Source organism: Photinus pyralis, unplaced genomic scaffold (genome assembly GCF_008802855.1).
Source record: "Photinus pyralis isolate 1611_PpyrPB1 unplaced genomic scaffold, Ppyr1.3 Ppyr1.4_LG3b, whole genome shotgun sequence".
NCBI classification, from domain to species: Eukaryota; Metazoa; Arthropoda; class Insecta; order Coleoptera; family Lampyridae; genus Photinus; species Photinus pyralis.
The window spans coordinates 24,920,298-24,936,681 of record NW_022170510.1 but is presented as its reverse complement, the minus strand read 5'-3'; the positions used below and the strand labels follow the sequence as shown (position 1 = coordinate 24,936,681).

General features: G+C 35.4%; 1 protein-coding gene across 1 annotated transcript; it reads right to left on the bottom strand.

Moving 5' to 3' along the window:
• Positions 1-4,531: 4,531 nt before the first annotated feature.
• On the bottom strand, positions 4,532-15,677 carry LOC116166933 (aminopeptidase N-like). The gene is made up of 13 exons (XM_031482147.1): positions 15,050-15,677; positions 14,853-15,002; positions 14,498-14,806; positions 14,272-14,452; positions 14,073-14,223; positions 13,947-14,028; positions 13,709-13,898; positions 8,494-8,680; positions 8,169-8,446; positions 5,135-5,490; positions 4,947-5,090; positions 4,837-4,900; positions 4,532-4,790 (listed from the first exon to the last, which is right to left on the bottom strand). Exons 1-13 carry the CDS (start codon positions 15,502-15,504, stop codon positions 4,632-4,634), a joined length of 2,706 nt encoding a protein of 901 aa, XP_031338007.1. The 5' UTR covers positions 15,505-15,677; the 3' UTR covers positions 4,532-4,631.
• Positions 15,678-16,384: the final 707 nt, after the last annotated feature.

Below are 16,384 nucleotides of genomic sequence, written 5' to 3'. Positions count from 1 at the left end.
CTTTATTGTAATTCATAAAATATACCTAAATTGCTTTTTTAAATATTTCATTTATGGCTGCCTACTAGTGCAGGGGTTAAGAGCCAAAATAGGTTTCAACCTTGCATTTTGTGATAACTTTATGAAACTTTCAGAGGATGTTCTAGACACCCTAAGGTTCAATTTCAGCTATGCCGCCACCCCCGCAACCCCGGACGGCACTTGCTATAGCGGGTTTCTTAAGCGCAAGGTAGCATTTCAATACCCGCCCATAAAATGGGTCAAAAATGTATGTCCAGGGTTTGTTTTGTATTTTCTTACATCTAGGAAGGTTGAAGGGAATTGTCAAATACCCAGGGAGAATTTATTTAGGGTATTTTACGTGGTTTGCCTATTTTTAAGGCGCTTTTAACAGTGCGGACTAGGGAATGCAATCCCGCAGCAAAATCTCAATCCCGGTATTTGCGGGATTGTTAGATGTTAATCCCGCGGGATCCCGGTATTTGCGGGATCTCGCAAAACTTTAAATAAATTGGCAAATAAGCAATTCTGTGCGGTTAACTTCTGTATTAAAATAAATCGCTAATTATCACAATATTTAACAAAAAAGTATTTTCGGCCTAACTTAGAACTCAAAAAAACCTTGCCTGTAAAGCACAAAAGGTCTTCTAAAGTGCCTCAAAAATCATAGTACATTTTTAACGAAAAAAGTTTAACAATTTTTTAAAAAATAATTCGCCGTTATCAGTTTCATTAACAAAGTAAACAGAGTCGTCCCCTTGGTCGACAAATTCCTCAGTCCCGCTCCATTTATGTGCGGGATTAATCTCGCAAAAATGCTGCAGGGTCCCGCAATCCCAATATTGCATTCCCTAGTTTCTAGTCTATAACTTGATTGAGAAGTCTGATCGAAAAAGTACGAATTGTTTTGGATTCTACGCACCAAAATTAATAAGAAAAAGTGTTTTCCCGAGAAATTTTGGTGCAGTCGATTTTTGGTAAAAAAGGAAGGTTTTACACTGCCTTTTTTTGAGGCCCGAAAAAAAAGGGGGTGTATAACCTTCCTTTTTTACCAAACTTCGCGCTCATCTGCAAAATATCTGTTCCCGCACTAATAATGTAAATAACTATATAAAACCTTTATATGCGCAGGAAACCGGATTTGTGTTTGTAACTCAAATACTTTCGCAAATATTTAGTATTCGAATACTTCACCAAGTATTGAAATACTTTGCGAAGTATTCGAATACCTTTAAGTTATTCAAATATATGAGAGCTATTTAGACATTTTTAGGGGTAGTTTCCATTATCACAAAATCAAATATAAAAATCCGATACAACTGAATACCGATCGATCCTGTAGTGAAACTTTTTGACCCAATAGTCTACTTAACTTAAAAAGATTAGTAACCTTTCTTTATCCTTAAGAACATGTGTAACAATTTTCAAAGCGATCGAACGTTTCTAAACAAGTTACTGTGCACACGGACAGACGGACGGATACAAAAGAATCAAAAGCTAGGATTAATTTCAGAAAGGTGTATGTGTCATGTGCAATTGTGCATGACGTACGATCGCTTTAAAAACTGGTATACTTGTTCTTAAGGATATAACTGATATAAGAAATGTCCTTAAATTTTTATATATATAGTATTTTACTGTATTTGAATACTTTTCAAAGTAATCTAATGAAATAGTTTTCAAAGTACCTATTCCAATACTTTTTATAGTACTCGAATATACATTCTAAAGTATTTGAATACTTTTCAAAGTATCTGTATTTAGTATTTGATTGTGCTGGGCGTAAAAGTGTTTAGTATTCAAATACTTTTTGAAAGTATTCTGTCCAGCTCTGTGCATAACTTATACTGTGGATAAGCAAACACAAATCGTAACAAATTGATACTACAAATAACGAACAAATGTTCGTATTTTCTGCTTGTGATTACTGAATATCTGCTACAGATTTGTAAGCAAGTACACAGCAACCAATTATAAATGCTGAAGTTTATGTGATTTGTAATTGTTTATTCTTGGACCGCCTAAATGTAACATCATACAGCAAAACTACGGTAGGCGGCAAATTTCATAATATGTATAGTCCTGACATCTCACGCTATTTTCTTGAACATAGTTATGACATCTGCCGTGAAAATAGTAGATTGATTATGCTACTTGTTGCCAATAAATACAGGGCACTTCATTATTACCATAGTATTCGCACAGACGTCGCCACCTTATGACAGAAAACTGCAACTAACGCAGTAGTCATTTCCTGCACGTAGTGACTTCAAATAGAATTCTATTCAACAAACTAACGTTAGATGTCAGAACGATAAATTTTTTTAAAATTTCCGGGCCCACCGTAAAAAACAGACTGCATAATAATCGTTGAGTGAAGGATATTACTCAATGGTCGTATGTAAAAGTTATGGATGTTTTACTTTCAATAGCAGCATCTCACGAAATAATTCATGGGTGCCCCCCTTTAATTCTTAAAAAAATGCGCTAAAAAGTTATTGAGAAAAACCGGGAGAACGTCAAACATTTTTTGTTGTACAGGGTCCTTGAGGTAAAAAAGTTCAGAAAATGTAATAACCAATCCCTAAACAACACCCCAAAGTTTCATTAACGTCCGACCTTTTTCTATTAGGTATAGGTATAGGTATAATTAAAACCGCAGAACAATATTACGCTTAATGTTCATTATTATTAAGGGTGGACTTTTTTATACCACACCGTATACATCCGTATACAACTTTCAACAAGCTATCACTCCGTTTCTTGTGAACCACATTTTTACTAACAATTTTTTCCACTGAGAGCATCGTCTGAAAACGAAGGGTTTTGGGTTGAAAAATTGACACTTAATTTATAGGTAAAAAAACCTTTTTTGTGTAGTTAATAGAAAAGTGACGCATTGTTAAATCCAAAATCGTGAAGAAAAGTGAGACTTTTCTTGTTAGCAACACTTTTCTTCACGATTTCAGTTAGCAACACTTTTTTTCATTCATTTTGTTTATTGTTGTAAATAATAAATGAACAATTTGTTAACTTATTAAATATTACACCAGAAGATGAGGAAAGTGACTGCAACGCAGTCAGTGACAAATTAGAGTTAACCACTTCGCTTGTTGCTTCTGTTGTAGTCGACGTTTCAGAAATTGAAGAATGGCCTGATATTTCAGAGATTGAAGAATGGCCTTCGCTCGAACTACACAAAATTTTTTTTGAAATTTTTACTTTATTTTCAATGCTATCCTCGACATATGCTTCTGCAACAGCACTACTACGCCAGCCACCGTGTCTTTTCAAAACCAGGATGTCCGCTCCACTGTCGGCCAAAAAAGTCGCTGATGTTCTTTGAAAACAATGGCCTGTAAAGCTGTTCGGCTCCGGTAGACCTAAGTACGCAGCAATTTTCTTTGGCAAACTGTAGAAAGTGTTTATACCAACTGGTTGCTTTGTACACTTGCCCTGTTTATAAAATATAAATAGTCTGCGATGGTCCACATTTTTCGGTCTTAAATTTAAGTACTTCCTGTAAAGCTCAATTGCGTTCACTCCATCCTCCGATGTAACTGTGAAGACTCGTTTTTTCTTTGATTTTGTGTCGTGTAATGTTATCACCAAAATATTTCCGCAATCTTCTACATCATCCACTTTTAGTAACCGTAATTCTTCCGCCCGACAGGCTCCTTGCAGGGCAATTACCAACACGACCTTTATAAACAGAAACTTGTCATCAGGAGACTTTTCTAAAAACTCCTTTACGTTATCCAAAGATAGAACTCTCGATTTTTTTGTTATATTTCTCCAGTCACAGAACTGTAGGTAACATTTCTCGTACTTTACTTTGGACTTTTTAGGTAATAAACTTGACTCTGCTTCTAATACCAATTGTAAAATTTCTTCATTATTCCCGTTTGATTGACTCATTTTAAATGAGCGTTATTCACAAATTATTTACTTGTTCGTCTGTTTTATTACCATGTCAACAAATGCTCAACATACTTTGATATTATAATAAATTATTCTTCGACATCAAAACAAAACGTTACAATTAGAGTTATTTTTGTAAACTACACGAAAAAATAGCATGATCTACACGTAAGAAAAGTGAATTTCTATGCTCGTGCAAATTTGATCCACTCGTGAGCTGCGCTCACTCGTGAATTCAAACATTTACACTCACCAGAAAAGTAACACTTTTCTAAACTTGTAGATCAATGTAGGTACTATAGATGTAAACAAAAATTTCTTAATTGTTTATAATGTATTCCGATCTATTGATTCCGATTGTATTAACTAAAATATTTTTCACCCCTCAGAAAATGTGGCAACCACCCATACGATAGAAGAACCCCCGGTGCAGGTTCAACTTCGAAGAAAAGGGTAAGTAAGTAGATATTCAAATTTTTATGAAAATCGGTGCAATTTGCCAGATGGGAAAAAGTCGTTGATTGTGCTACGGGCCAATAAAAAATTGTATACAAAACTCGGTCGGGGATCGGCTCGACCGCGAGGTACTTTTTTAAAAAATAGCCACAAATCTATTCGCATTTATATTAAGAGCGTTGGGTTGAAACAGCGGTTCAATTTAAATTATAATTTTCAAAAATTTCTTCCTATAACACTGTATTAATAAGTTCCTAGTGTAAATGGCTACTCTGAATGACATCTTTGCTATAAATTTGTAACCAATGCGCTACTTGAATCCCGAAGAAAAGTTCGTCATCGGTTAGGGCCTCGTCGTTGTAAAAGTAAACCGGAAGATTAATAGAGCCCTGCTGACGTTTCAGTATGTCAATCTGAAAAAAGAGAATTATGTGCGCTTTCCTTGCAAAGAGCACAAACCTGGTACTGGTAGCGACTTGGTAGAGCGATTACCATACTGACAGCATTAAAGTTCGCCTTATACCTGAATAAATAAATAAATAAAATATTAGTGAATAACGGTAGCTTACGTCGACTTTGGGTAACGTTTCTCAATGAAATACTTGAGTGCTGTATCCATTCCATTATCACTAAACTGCATCATGCTACCAACTGCTATCGACCTGTCTTCAGGAGTAATCGCGTTTTTAAACGTAAAAATAATGTCCAAGAAGCTATAAGTAGGTGATAATTCATTGTGCGCTATCGGAATACCTACTTGATAATCATTGATGTTTTGTCAATACAACTCAAACCTCGTATCAATTGAGTTTTCAAGTTGGAATCTTTGGTAAGATAGTACCGCTGAAGCACAAAATTCCACTCATCTTCCGTTGCGATTTGTATTCCTCCACACAAAATAAATTGTTGCAAATCGGGCGATAAATGCAATACACCACTAGATCTCCACCTTCTCACATGCTGTATTCCAACTTGTTGGCAAGATTCGTCTTCAAATTTACACATCCACTCCGCTAAAAGTCTTCTTAGTAAACGATCAACATGGCCGTCGTGAGGACTTTCTTGAAGGCCGATTTTTTTATATGCTTTTCGTAGTAACCACTTGATGTAAGTCTACAATTAAAAGAGTTGGTATAGCTGTATGTATTCTAGGAAATACGATGAAGCCAAATAATATTTGTAGGGTGTTTTTCGAAACGGTTGATGGGAAGACCCACATACTTTTTCAAGAGCTTTAAAACTAAAAAAGCAATAAAGGCGAAACATTAACGTGTCTAGCATGGCTTCTGGTGTTCTTAAAGAATGGATATTTAACTTGTAAAGAAAGCGTTCGGGAGGCAGTCAAGCATACCCGTTTATAGGGAAAAGATTTAGAAATGTACAGTTGGAAGCATTTTGTATCGCGTGTAGTCAATCAGTTTTAACATCGAGGTCTAAGTGAAATATTATGCTTTCGTTCGTGTTATGTTATAAATTGTGCGTGTTAAATAATACTGCACTATTTTGAACTCATTTTTTTTTGCAAAATTACAAAAACGCTCATTTCACATCAAGCTCACTTTTTTCAAAACTAATCACTTTAAACGGCTCAAACTTTTAGAGTATATGACAAGTACATTAATAAATTTTACAGAAAACGAAAACGTTTTTTTCAAACACTCTAAAAAGGTTCTATGAGTTTTCCCCGAAAATGCATTGTTTCTTGGTTATTTAATAGCTCGAAAAGTAATCACTTTATAGAACAAAAGTGGCTTAAATCTAATCAATCTATTCATTCTCGGATTTATTTTCAACGAAACAGTTTTGGTCTCCGGGTGGCATTCATCCACAGAATAAAAATCACCCTCGTGCAAAATTAATTTTAAGGAAGAGGGTAAAATACGAAATGAGACGTGGATTTTCGCCACAAATAGTATCAAGGAAAAGCTGATGAAAGTGCCGACTTGCAAAACGAGAAAAAGGTACTAGTGCAACGTACATTTTATTACGTGCTTTATTTATTTACAATTAATTAACAATAAATGTATAACAATCTTGAAATGAATTGATTTATAGTAGCTGGAATAGTATTTATCACTCGCATATATCTACACAATTTATCACAGCGGCGTTGAAATTGGAACAGAACTGAAACGCAATTCGATTTGCTTATATAACAAACGCATCTCTTGTTCGAAGGTCCTCGAACGATTCCGAACGCTCCAGAGTATTCTAGAATGTTCTCGAACAAAATACGCCATATTTCCCGATAGATTGCATCATATCCGCCATCTCTCTTTATCGCCGATGACTAATCTTTCATGGCGTCTCGATGTCTATCGAAATTTCTGGAATATCCATTACACTATGTATTTCTTACTAGTGTACTGTTGGCTAGAACACCAGAGAATGAAACTGGATGATTATCTATCTATACTAATGCCTGGTATTTAATAGTAGCTATCATCTCCCTGATACTTCTCTTGACTGCAATCAAAGTGACTTTTTTGACAAAACGAATGTGCTCGTATAAGTGTTCAATTTATTAGGTCGCAAATTTCTCAATTCGCCTCTGGCGTCCTTAAATTAAATTTCATAATTCTCAAAAGTATATAAATTTAGCGCAAGAAGTACAGTCTTTAACAAAAGTAATGATCGCCGAATAGGGAAATTCTGCAGGATATCCAACATGTCCATGAACCTAGCAGAGCAAGGTCAGCAGAATACAATCAAACATATTGCATAATTAGGTGCTAATTAAGTGTCCTATTCCCGAATTAAATGCTCCTTTTTTTAAAAATTATTACATGTTCTGCCAGGTTCATAATTAAAAAAAAAGGAGCATTTAATTCGGGAATAGGACACTTAATTAGCACCTAATTATAGTTAGTTCACTGTTCATTTTCTTGGGTTTTTAAGGTAGTGCTCTGCTAAGTTCATATGAACTTGGCAGAACATGTAATAATGTTAAAAAAAAGGAGCATTTAATTCGGGGATAGGGCACTTAATTAGCACCAGTTGTTTTTGAGGTTTTTAAATGGCAACATGGCTCATATGATACGTCTATCCGTCTCTACAACGGTGTCGCTACTAGATTAAAAGCTCTTGTTCTACTTTTTTCGCTATTTGGTTCGTTATGGTGTTGCGGTCTCTACCAACCCAAACTGCTCCTCACCTTTATCTTCAAGCGCGGTTGCTTTAACTAATAGACTGAATGACCTTTGTGGTACGCCAATCACTAATATATTTATCGTATAGCTAGCAAAGATCAAAAGTATTCGATTTTAGGTGCCGCTGTCGTGAACTTGATGGCAGCCATTTTGCATATCGCGTTCGCATATTTTGGTAACAGAGAGCTATCGAAAAAAATCATGATTGGATAGCATAAATTCAATGAACGTAGAGAATTTTTTTTTAATGGCGGTTTCCGAGATATTGACATCAACTTCCTTATTTTAAATGGACGCCATATTGGATTTTTACGTCACTCAATAGAGAAAAAAATTACAAAACCAGTGATACTAAACATTTGGTATTTCATTTGGGAATCAACTTTACATTTTTTCCTCGAACTTTACAATGTATTTCTTATGGCAATAATTCCATGGCCATGTTGATGGTGACTATGCGAGACAATAAACGAACGAATTTGGATTCAATCATAATCGGCCATGGAATTATTTCCATAAGGAATACATTGTAAACTTCGACTGCTAGATCTTTATTTGTTTTAAGAAGATATTTTGCATAAAATTAAGCACCTTTCAGAAGAAATTTTGCTATTTAAAAATAGACATAGGGAATTCAGTTACCTTAAAAAGGTCATATTCCGGTTTAGATGCGAGATTTCTATCCAAATCCTCGATGTTCGTCAGAAAAGATTTAATTGGTATATAGTCAGTTTCTCTATACAAATACGTGGTGACGTTCAGGGCGACTTCAAAATCGAGTTTTGAACACTGAGCTAAGTAGATGGCATCGTCCAACAATTGGGCACGGTTTGTCGGCGGTATTATTTTTAAATCCTGCGTGCGTAGAAAATTGGTTACCCTTCTCCAATTTTCTGAGTCGTAATTTACTCTGTAGTACCCTAAACGAAACCGTTAGAAAATGGGGAAGCGAGTGATAGGTGGGTACCTATTACGTGCTTGTTTACTATAATCCAATCGTCATCGAATCTGTTGTTGATCGTGCCGGTAGCATTGACGAGCCACATGTCGGTGGTGGTATCGGAAAAGCTACGTGGACCACTTTTGTGCAGATAGTAAGTTATTGGTATATACCATAGATTTCCGTCGGTATCTCCATTTTTATAAAACGTTTGCTAAAAGTTGGTGTAAGTAGCTCAACGGTCGGGGTCCGTGAAGTTAGCAGAACATTGAAGGCACAAATGTCGAGACTAGGTGGGTTGGTTAGTGCTTCGTTTGTGCCGTAAAAAGTTTGCCAGCAAAACATACGGTTTGGAAATTATTTCGATTTTTAGAGGTTCTGCTAATAGGCCAGTCATTGAGGATTTTTACCTGGAAATAACTCGGGAAGTACAGAAATTTTGTATGCTTGAGTGCGTAGAACTAAAATTCATAAAATGCACAATTCTAAACTTGCCGCCGGGGTCGCCATCTTACCAAGATGGCCGTCAAAAGCGGTTTTCTGCCGATATCTCCAAAACTGCGCATTTTACGAGAAAATATGTGGTGATCAAAATTAAAGAAACGAAAATATCCTACAAAAAATGTAATTAGCATATTTTCACTAGTTAGCCCTTACGCAGAAATTCAGAAATTTTTAATAACCAGTGGCATATATTTTATCAAAATAATTCATTAATCATTTAATTAATTAATCAAATTGATTAATCAATTAGTATGGAACGCCGTTTTACTTTTTATTGCGAAAGTTTAGAATGTAACATTATAAACAACAGTTAATTTTATTTCCCGATTTATTGTTTGTTGTGTTTATGTGAAACATTAAATATGTTTGTTTAAAAAACTTCACTTAATTGAAATGATGTATGAATTATATAGCAATGTGTATAACGAAAGTTTAACAATACAAATCAAAAAACGAATACATAAACGAACAGTAATATAACTAACTAGAACTAATTCAACAAACATAAAAATTTATTCATATTAAATGTGGGATTAAAATTATGAACAAACATTTTAATTCAACAATCATATTAATTCGTGCTGTTGAAATCGGAAAGCATTATTTAAAATGATTGTTGAATTAAAATGTTACATGAATTAAAATGTTTGTTGATAATTTTAATTCGTATCTGTGATTGTGCGGAAGTTTCAGGACCTATCCTTTAGTGTATTTGGGTACGTGTATACTAGCGCCTAATTAAAATTATCAACAAACATTTTAATTCATGTAACATTTTAATTCAACAATCATATTAATTCAGCAATCATTTTAAAAGATTCTTTTACTACGTCTAACAATAAAAATTTATTTGTTTGTTGAATTAAAGTGATTGTTGAAAATATTCGGCTTCAATTTTCAAATCGTCGAATTTATATGACTGATGAATTAAAATGTTTGTTGATAATTTTAATTCCACATTTAAAATGAATGAATTTTATATTTGTTGGACAAAATCGTTTTATTAATCGAAGTATTTCTTGCAATTCAATTTAATTGTTTGTTATTAATTGTTTGTTGAAATACAGTTTCATATACACTCATTCAATATAACAATATAATTCATTTCCCATTTTTATTAAGTAACATTTTTTAAACAATCATATTTAATACGTAAGACAATAACAACAAACGTAAAAAGTAGAGGCATACGATTGACTGTTATTTAAAATGGCACATTGTGAAATTTTGGAATAAAATTGTACAAATATTTTCAGAGAACATTTTAATTCAACAATCATATGAATTCATGCTGTTAAAATCGGCAAGAATTATTTAAAGTGATTGTTGAATTAAAATGTTACATTAATTAAAATGATTGTTGATAATTTTAATTCGTATCTCTGATTGTGCGGAAGTTTCGGGAACTACAGTTTAGTCTATTTGACTACGTGTATACTAGCGCCTAATTAAAATTATCAACAAACATTTTAATTCATGTATCATCTTAATTAATCAACATTTTTTTAATCAATCTCTTAATACGTAAGATAAAAACAACAAACGAAAAATTTAGAGACATAAGATTGACTGTTATTTAAAATGATACATGATAAAATGTTGGTATAAATACTAAAACGGCGTTCCATAAATTAGTCCATGATCAATTAATTTTAAGATTTTATTTTAGTCGTCGCAATCTTCTATGGTGATAGAGATGTCAATTTTTAAATTTTATTAGTTAAATCAATCAGTTATAAATTGTTATATTCAATTCCTTTTAGCCAGCATTATGGACTTTATTTGTTTGGTATGTGATTATTTATGTTAATTTTACGTTAAGAGCGCCACGTGACCTTGCACGTGACTAATTGATATGCAGCTCTAACCACATCGTCACGCTCCTACGCAAGAAAACCATGCATCACTGTTTTTCTTTCTATCCCTAATGACGACCACTTAGCACTTACTTTTGGTTACCTTCGTTAGGCGGCGCCACCTCACAGTCGCTTGAAAGGAAAATTTCTTTTTTCCATTAATAATAATAAAATACTGCCTTGAAGTTATTGTTTTATGGACTAAAATCTTTAAAATAAATTACTATAGCATGGAATGGTAAGAATAAACGCTTTCCATGATAGACTAGGAATTAGAAGTGACAGTAAAAAAATTTCAGATAATGATCCACCGTCAAAAAAACCTTACGGTTTGGATTCCAGTTTAAAGCTTTTAAATGAGTATTTGAAGTTGTTCTTTAATCAATTTCAATATCAATATCAAAAAATCAAAGGTTAACTTTTCCGCACCGTAGCATCTGTTGAGACCCAGCACTTTTTATTGAGCGAAGTATCTAATCGATTTGGCAAATAACTACATGGATGTTCAATTTGATTTACCGTTAAAATTTCACAAAAATTAGTCAACAAATAAGAAATTTACTTTTGCACATGCGCGAAAGAAGCTTTTGATATGTTTGAAATAATCGATCGATTTGCCTTTAGTAAAGGATGCTAATGTTAAAATTTCAGTAAGATCGGTCCATAAGTAACAAAGTTACTTTTGCGCATGTGCAGAAGATTACGGCCTACCAGTTTGGAAATTAATGGGTGCCTTCTCCACACGGCAAGGTTTGAAAAAATGTACGCAATTTGTCCCATTCAATTTTGAGTTATCGTGCTAATTATAATTACAACTCGGACAACGACAACGGACTTTTTTTCTGTGATGAAAACAATACTTAACTTACCCATATATGGGTGCGGAAAAGTAATATCATAGATGATATATGCGATTTATATACACTTTATATACTACTTTAAACCACAGTAGGCGATGTGAAACAAAAGCTGATCTAGAAACTAAACGAAACAGAGCCTATTTTGGGAACCTCAAAACATTTACGAAAAAAATCTTCGGACCCGTCAATTTTGATTCAAGGGGAAACCATTTTTTTGCTAGTTTCGCCCCCCTAAGGGCAAAGCCCAAACGGGAGTGACAAGTGCTCCCAAAAGTTTAAATCGAAAGGGGGGGTCGCGTTACAAAAGATGAGACTGATCGCAAATTTAAAAGGTATTTTCCCATATCGTGAAGCAGTAGGAAATCTGCTCTAGCTCAGTTCAAAAACACGTCCGGACATCAGTTTTGCTGTTGGAAGGAATCTCGATACCTGGAAAATCCATCAGACTCGGATGTTAAAAAACGTAAAACGTACAATAAAATATTTGAAAGGAACCAAACATTTAGGTTTGTTCTTCAAAAAGAATGGAAATTTGAATGAGATGGTAGTGTACACGGATAGCGATTATGCTAATGATCTAGAAAGTAGACGTAGTACTACTGGATATGTATTCCTGTTTCCTTAATGGAACACCAATAAGCTGGTGTTCAAGACGGCAACCCATCGTAGCACTCGCATCTACGGAAGCTGAATTCATAAGTGCAGCTGAAGCTCTGAAGGAAGTTTTATTTTTGAAAGCCTTGATTGAAGAGTTGATAGGCGAAAATTTAAAAATTTAAATTTCAAATTGATAACACGAGCACAATAAATAATAAATAAATAAAAAATGGGAAGTTTAATCAGCCCAGCAAACACATTGATGTGCGGTATTATTTCATTTGTGAAAAATTAAGTGAAGGTGTATTTGATTTGATACATTGTCCCACCGAATATCAAATAGCCGACATACTTACTAAGCCATTATTGCCAATTAAATTTAAACAGTTTAGGGATATGTTAATGAACTGAAAGTGATGAACATTGTTGTGCAAAGTTTGAGGGAAGGTGTTGAAAAGTGTTCTGTACAAACTTTGTATTTAAAGTATCAAGGAGTGAATGTTTGATAAATAATTGAAGTAGTTGTATTCTATAAACAAATTAAAAAAAGCTTGTCAATTTTATTCAATATCTTTGATTTTGAGCATGGATGTATCAAGATAAGATCCAGGGTACAATTTTCACAAAACATCTACAGACATCTAAAAATCGAAATAACTTCTTGCAGGAAAATATTTTCCTGGCGATACAGCACAAACCGGCACAAACGTAATTTGTGGAATATGTATCGATATTCCTTTATCGACTGAAGAAGGAGAATCCGACGAATTCAAAGAAGCCAACGTTGATCCCGAAATGACAGTGAGATTAACGAACCGCCAGGTCCGTCAGGCCTGCGTAAATAGAGAATCTAATGTTACTTAAAATTAATTGATCATAGACTAATGATTAATCAATTTGATTAATTAATTAAATGATTAATGAATTATTGTGATAAAATACACGCCATTGGTTATTAAAAATTTCTGCTTTTCTGCGCAAGGGCTAACTTTAGTGGAAATATGCTAACTACATTCTTTGTAGGAAATTTTTGTCTCTTTAATTTTGCTCACCACATATTTTCCCGTAAAATGCACAGTTTTGGAGATATCGGCGGAAAACCGCTTTTGACGGCCATCTTGGTAAGATGGCGGCCCCGGTGGACAGTTTAGAATTGTGCATTTTATGAATTTTAGTTCTACGCACTCAAGCATATATATAATTTATGTACCTCCCGAGTTATTTCCAGGTAAAAATCCTCAATGACTGGCCTATTAGCAGAACCTCTAAAAATCGAAATAATTTCCAAACCGTATGTTTTTCTGGCAAACTTTTTACGGCACAAATCGGCACAAATGAAGCACTAACCAATCCACCCAGTCCCGAGATTTGTGCCTTCAATGTTCTGCTAACTTCACGGACCCCAACGATCGGGTTAATTCATACCTGAGTAAACGCTATGGTGCCGCTATGATAATTTCGGGTAACCGTAACTAGTGGATGTCCAACGTTGGTATACCACGAGTTTAAAATCTGGTTGACTGTATATCCTCCCAGTAGATGACTTTTACGTGCCCTATTAATAGCCCGTTGATACTCGCGGAATAGATCACTTGGTACGGTTGCCCCAAATTTGCTAAAACAACAATTTGTAGTTCTGATCATGAATCTCACGCGCGATTACTGATTGTTCAAGTAAGATCTCAGACTTTGCACGAAAATTCGATTCGTCAAAAAGTGTTCCGTCATTCGTATTACTGCGGAAGCTAAAATAGAAATTTTATGCGTGTTGCATTTTGAGGGGTAGTACCTTTGTAATAGTATATTTGAGAGGACGGGAACATTTCGGGTGACGTAAAGACGAAATTGATCGGTTCGGTTAGTGGAGCGGTATCGGACCGCAGACTGGACTGGTACTCCTCTACTACGTACTGCTCATCGAGTCTCCATGTCGGTTCAGCCTAGCGTTCTAGTCAAAATGTACTCCACTAACAGAGCGAGAAACTTACCAAAGCAGTTACAAAATACTGAAAGTAAGCGGCAAATCCCTCACTCAGCCACATATAATGCCACGATTTGGGACTGACCAGATTTCCAAACCACTGGTGAGCGAATTCGTGCGCGCTAAATGTGGCGCATTTCTGTATGTCCATAGTGTGTGAACGATCCGTGCAGACTAGGTATTTTTCACTAAACCAAAGCAAACTAGACCTTGCACACCCTATACTTACTTACTTGTAGATGACCAGTCCCCAATTTTCCATTGCGCCGTCTAAGAAATATTCTTCCGGAACGCCTAACATGTCCAGTTTCTTTAACACATACGGTATTCCCGTGTATGCCTCAATTACTTTGAGCAACTTAACCGATTCGTCTAGCATGTAGATCATGCTGCCTTCGGCAATGGCGTCAGGTCTCATTATCATTCGTATCCCGGGGTGTTTTTGATAGTACCTAAACTCTGAAACGACAAACGCCAGAAGGTAAGTGGACATCGGCACGGTTTCCTTGTACGTGTCCCTATACAGCCCGTGACCCAAGTATCTGAAACAACTGTGCACGGATATCGACATTTACAAGAGAGCTTTACGTGGTATAGTGTAATTCTTCATTAGACGCAGACATGAGTGTTGATTCTCTGATGATGTTGAGAATGAAAGTGGCTTTCAGTGCGGGTTCGTCAAAGCATGGAAAAGTGCGACGAGCATCTGACGGTTCAAATTCTGTTACAACCATATACCTAGAATTCAATGATTGCAGGGAGACCTCTTACACCTATCACCCTACTTTGTTTCGTTTTGGGCATTAATGTACTTTGCGTAAAACAGCCCCTCCATATCATTGTGCAAGGTACCGGTGTATTTCCCGAATGTTAACATGTACCGTTTCCCCTTTTCTAGCTCCTCGTTCAAGTAAATTATGTAGAACTCCCTTTCGGTGTCTTCAGAGGTTCCGACTATTCCAACTCGTTTTCTTCGCTTCATATCGGTAATCGTGAGTAGAGCTGTGTAAATAGTTAGCGATTTCACGTGTATCGTAACGTTTCTGGTATTCTCCAAAATTTCGATGTCTATATTAACATTGCCGTAAAATAATCCCGCTTCCGTATTATACGTATCGGGGGCCACCGTTAAGTTATACCGTATCGGCTTGATAGTTTTTGGAAGAAAATAACTGTCCATTTGGCACAGGGCGCCATTTGCATATAACACTAGTAACAAACACAGCACTAACGTAGCCATTCAGTGGAGACCGCCGAAATGTTTAGCTCTTAATGATTACTAATCGAGGAGGCGGGCACGTGTTTAGGAAAATTTCACCACACTACTGAAGCGAGAGTGTCCAAAAAAAATCCACAGCCTTGATTGGTTATAAAAACATTTTACTAGGTTATCGGGTTTTCTACTGATTGACCAGAAGTTGACCTTTAATATCGTAGTGTACATGTATTAGAATCATTATGTAATAATTATCTATTCAACAGTACAGTGACGTTTTTTATTTACAGAACGTACGAAGCTACTTCCCACATTAAACTAATTATCAATAAACAAACAGGAATTATCATCGAAAACTTGCGCCGATGCACATTAATTTTTATCGCTTACTAAATTATTCCGCGTTCAGTTTTAAATTGTTGCGTATTAACACCTACCACGCACCAGTGGCGTAATTGAGTACTTTTCGAAGCGGTGGTTTTGGCGCCCTACCAGATTTTGGCACCACATGAAGATAGCCAGTACACGATAGCCGGTACGCGCCAGTACATCAGTACTCTGTAGTACTGTTTGAGTACTATCTTAAAACAACAGCAAAAATGTACTACCTATGAAGAACGCCGATATTTTTATGTACTGGCTGGCGGAATTTGGAAGCTAGCCAGTACACTGGATATCGATAACCCGCACATTAATATACAACGGTACTATTTAGTACTTCTTGGGTACTGAATACATACACAATCAGTTTCTTGGTACCTTTAAGAGTTGTCTTGTACTGGTTACTGTCCAAATTCCGCTAGCCAGTACTCCATAAATTGATAACCAGGATATAAACAAACAGCAGTACCATTTAGTACTGCTTAAGGATTGATTAAATGTAAAATCAGTTTTCTGATACCAT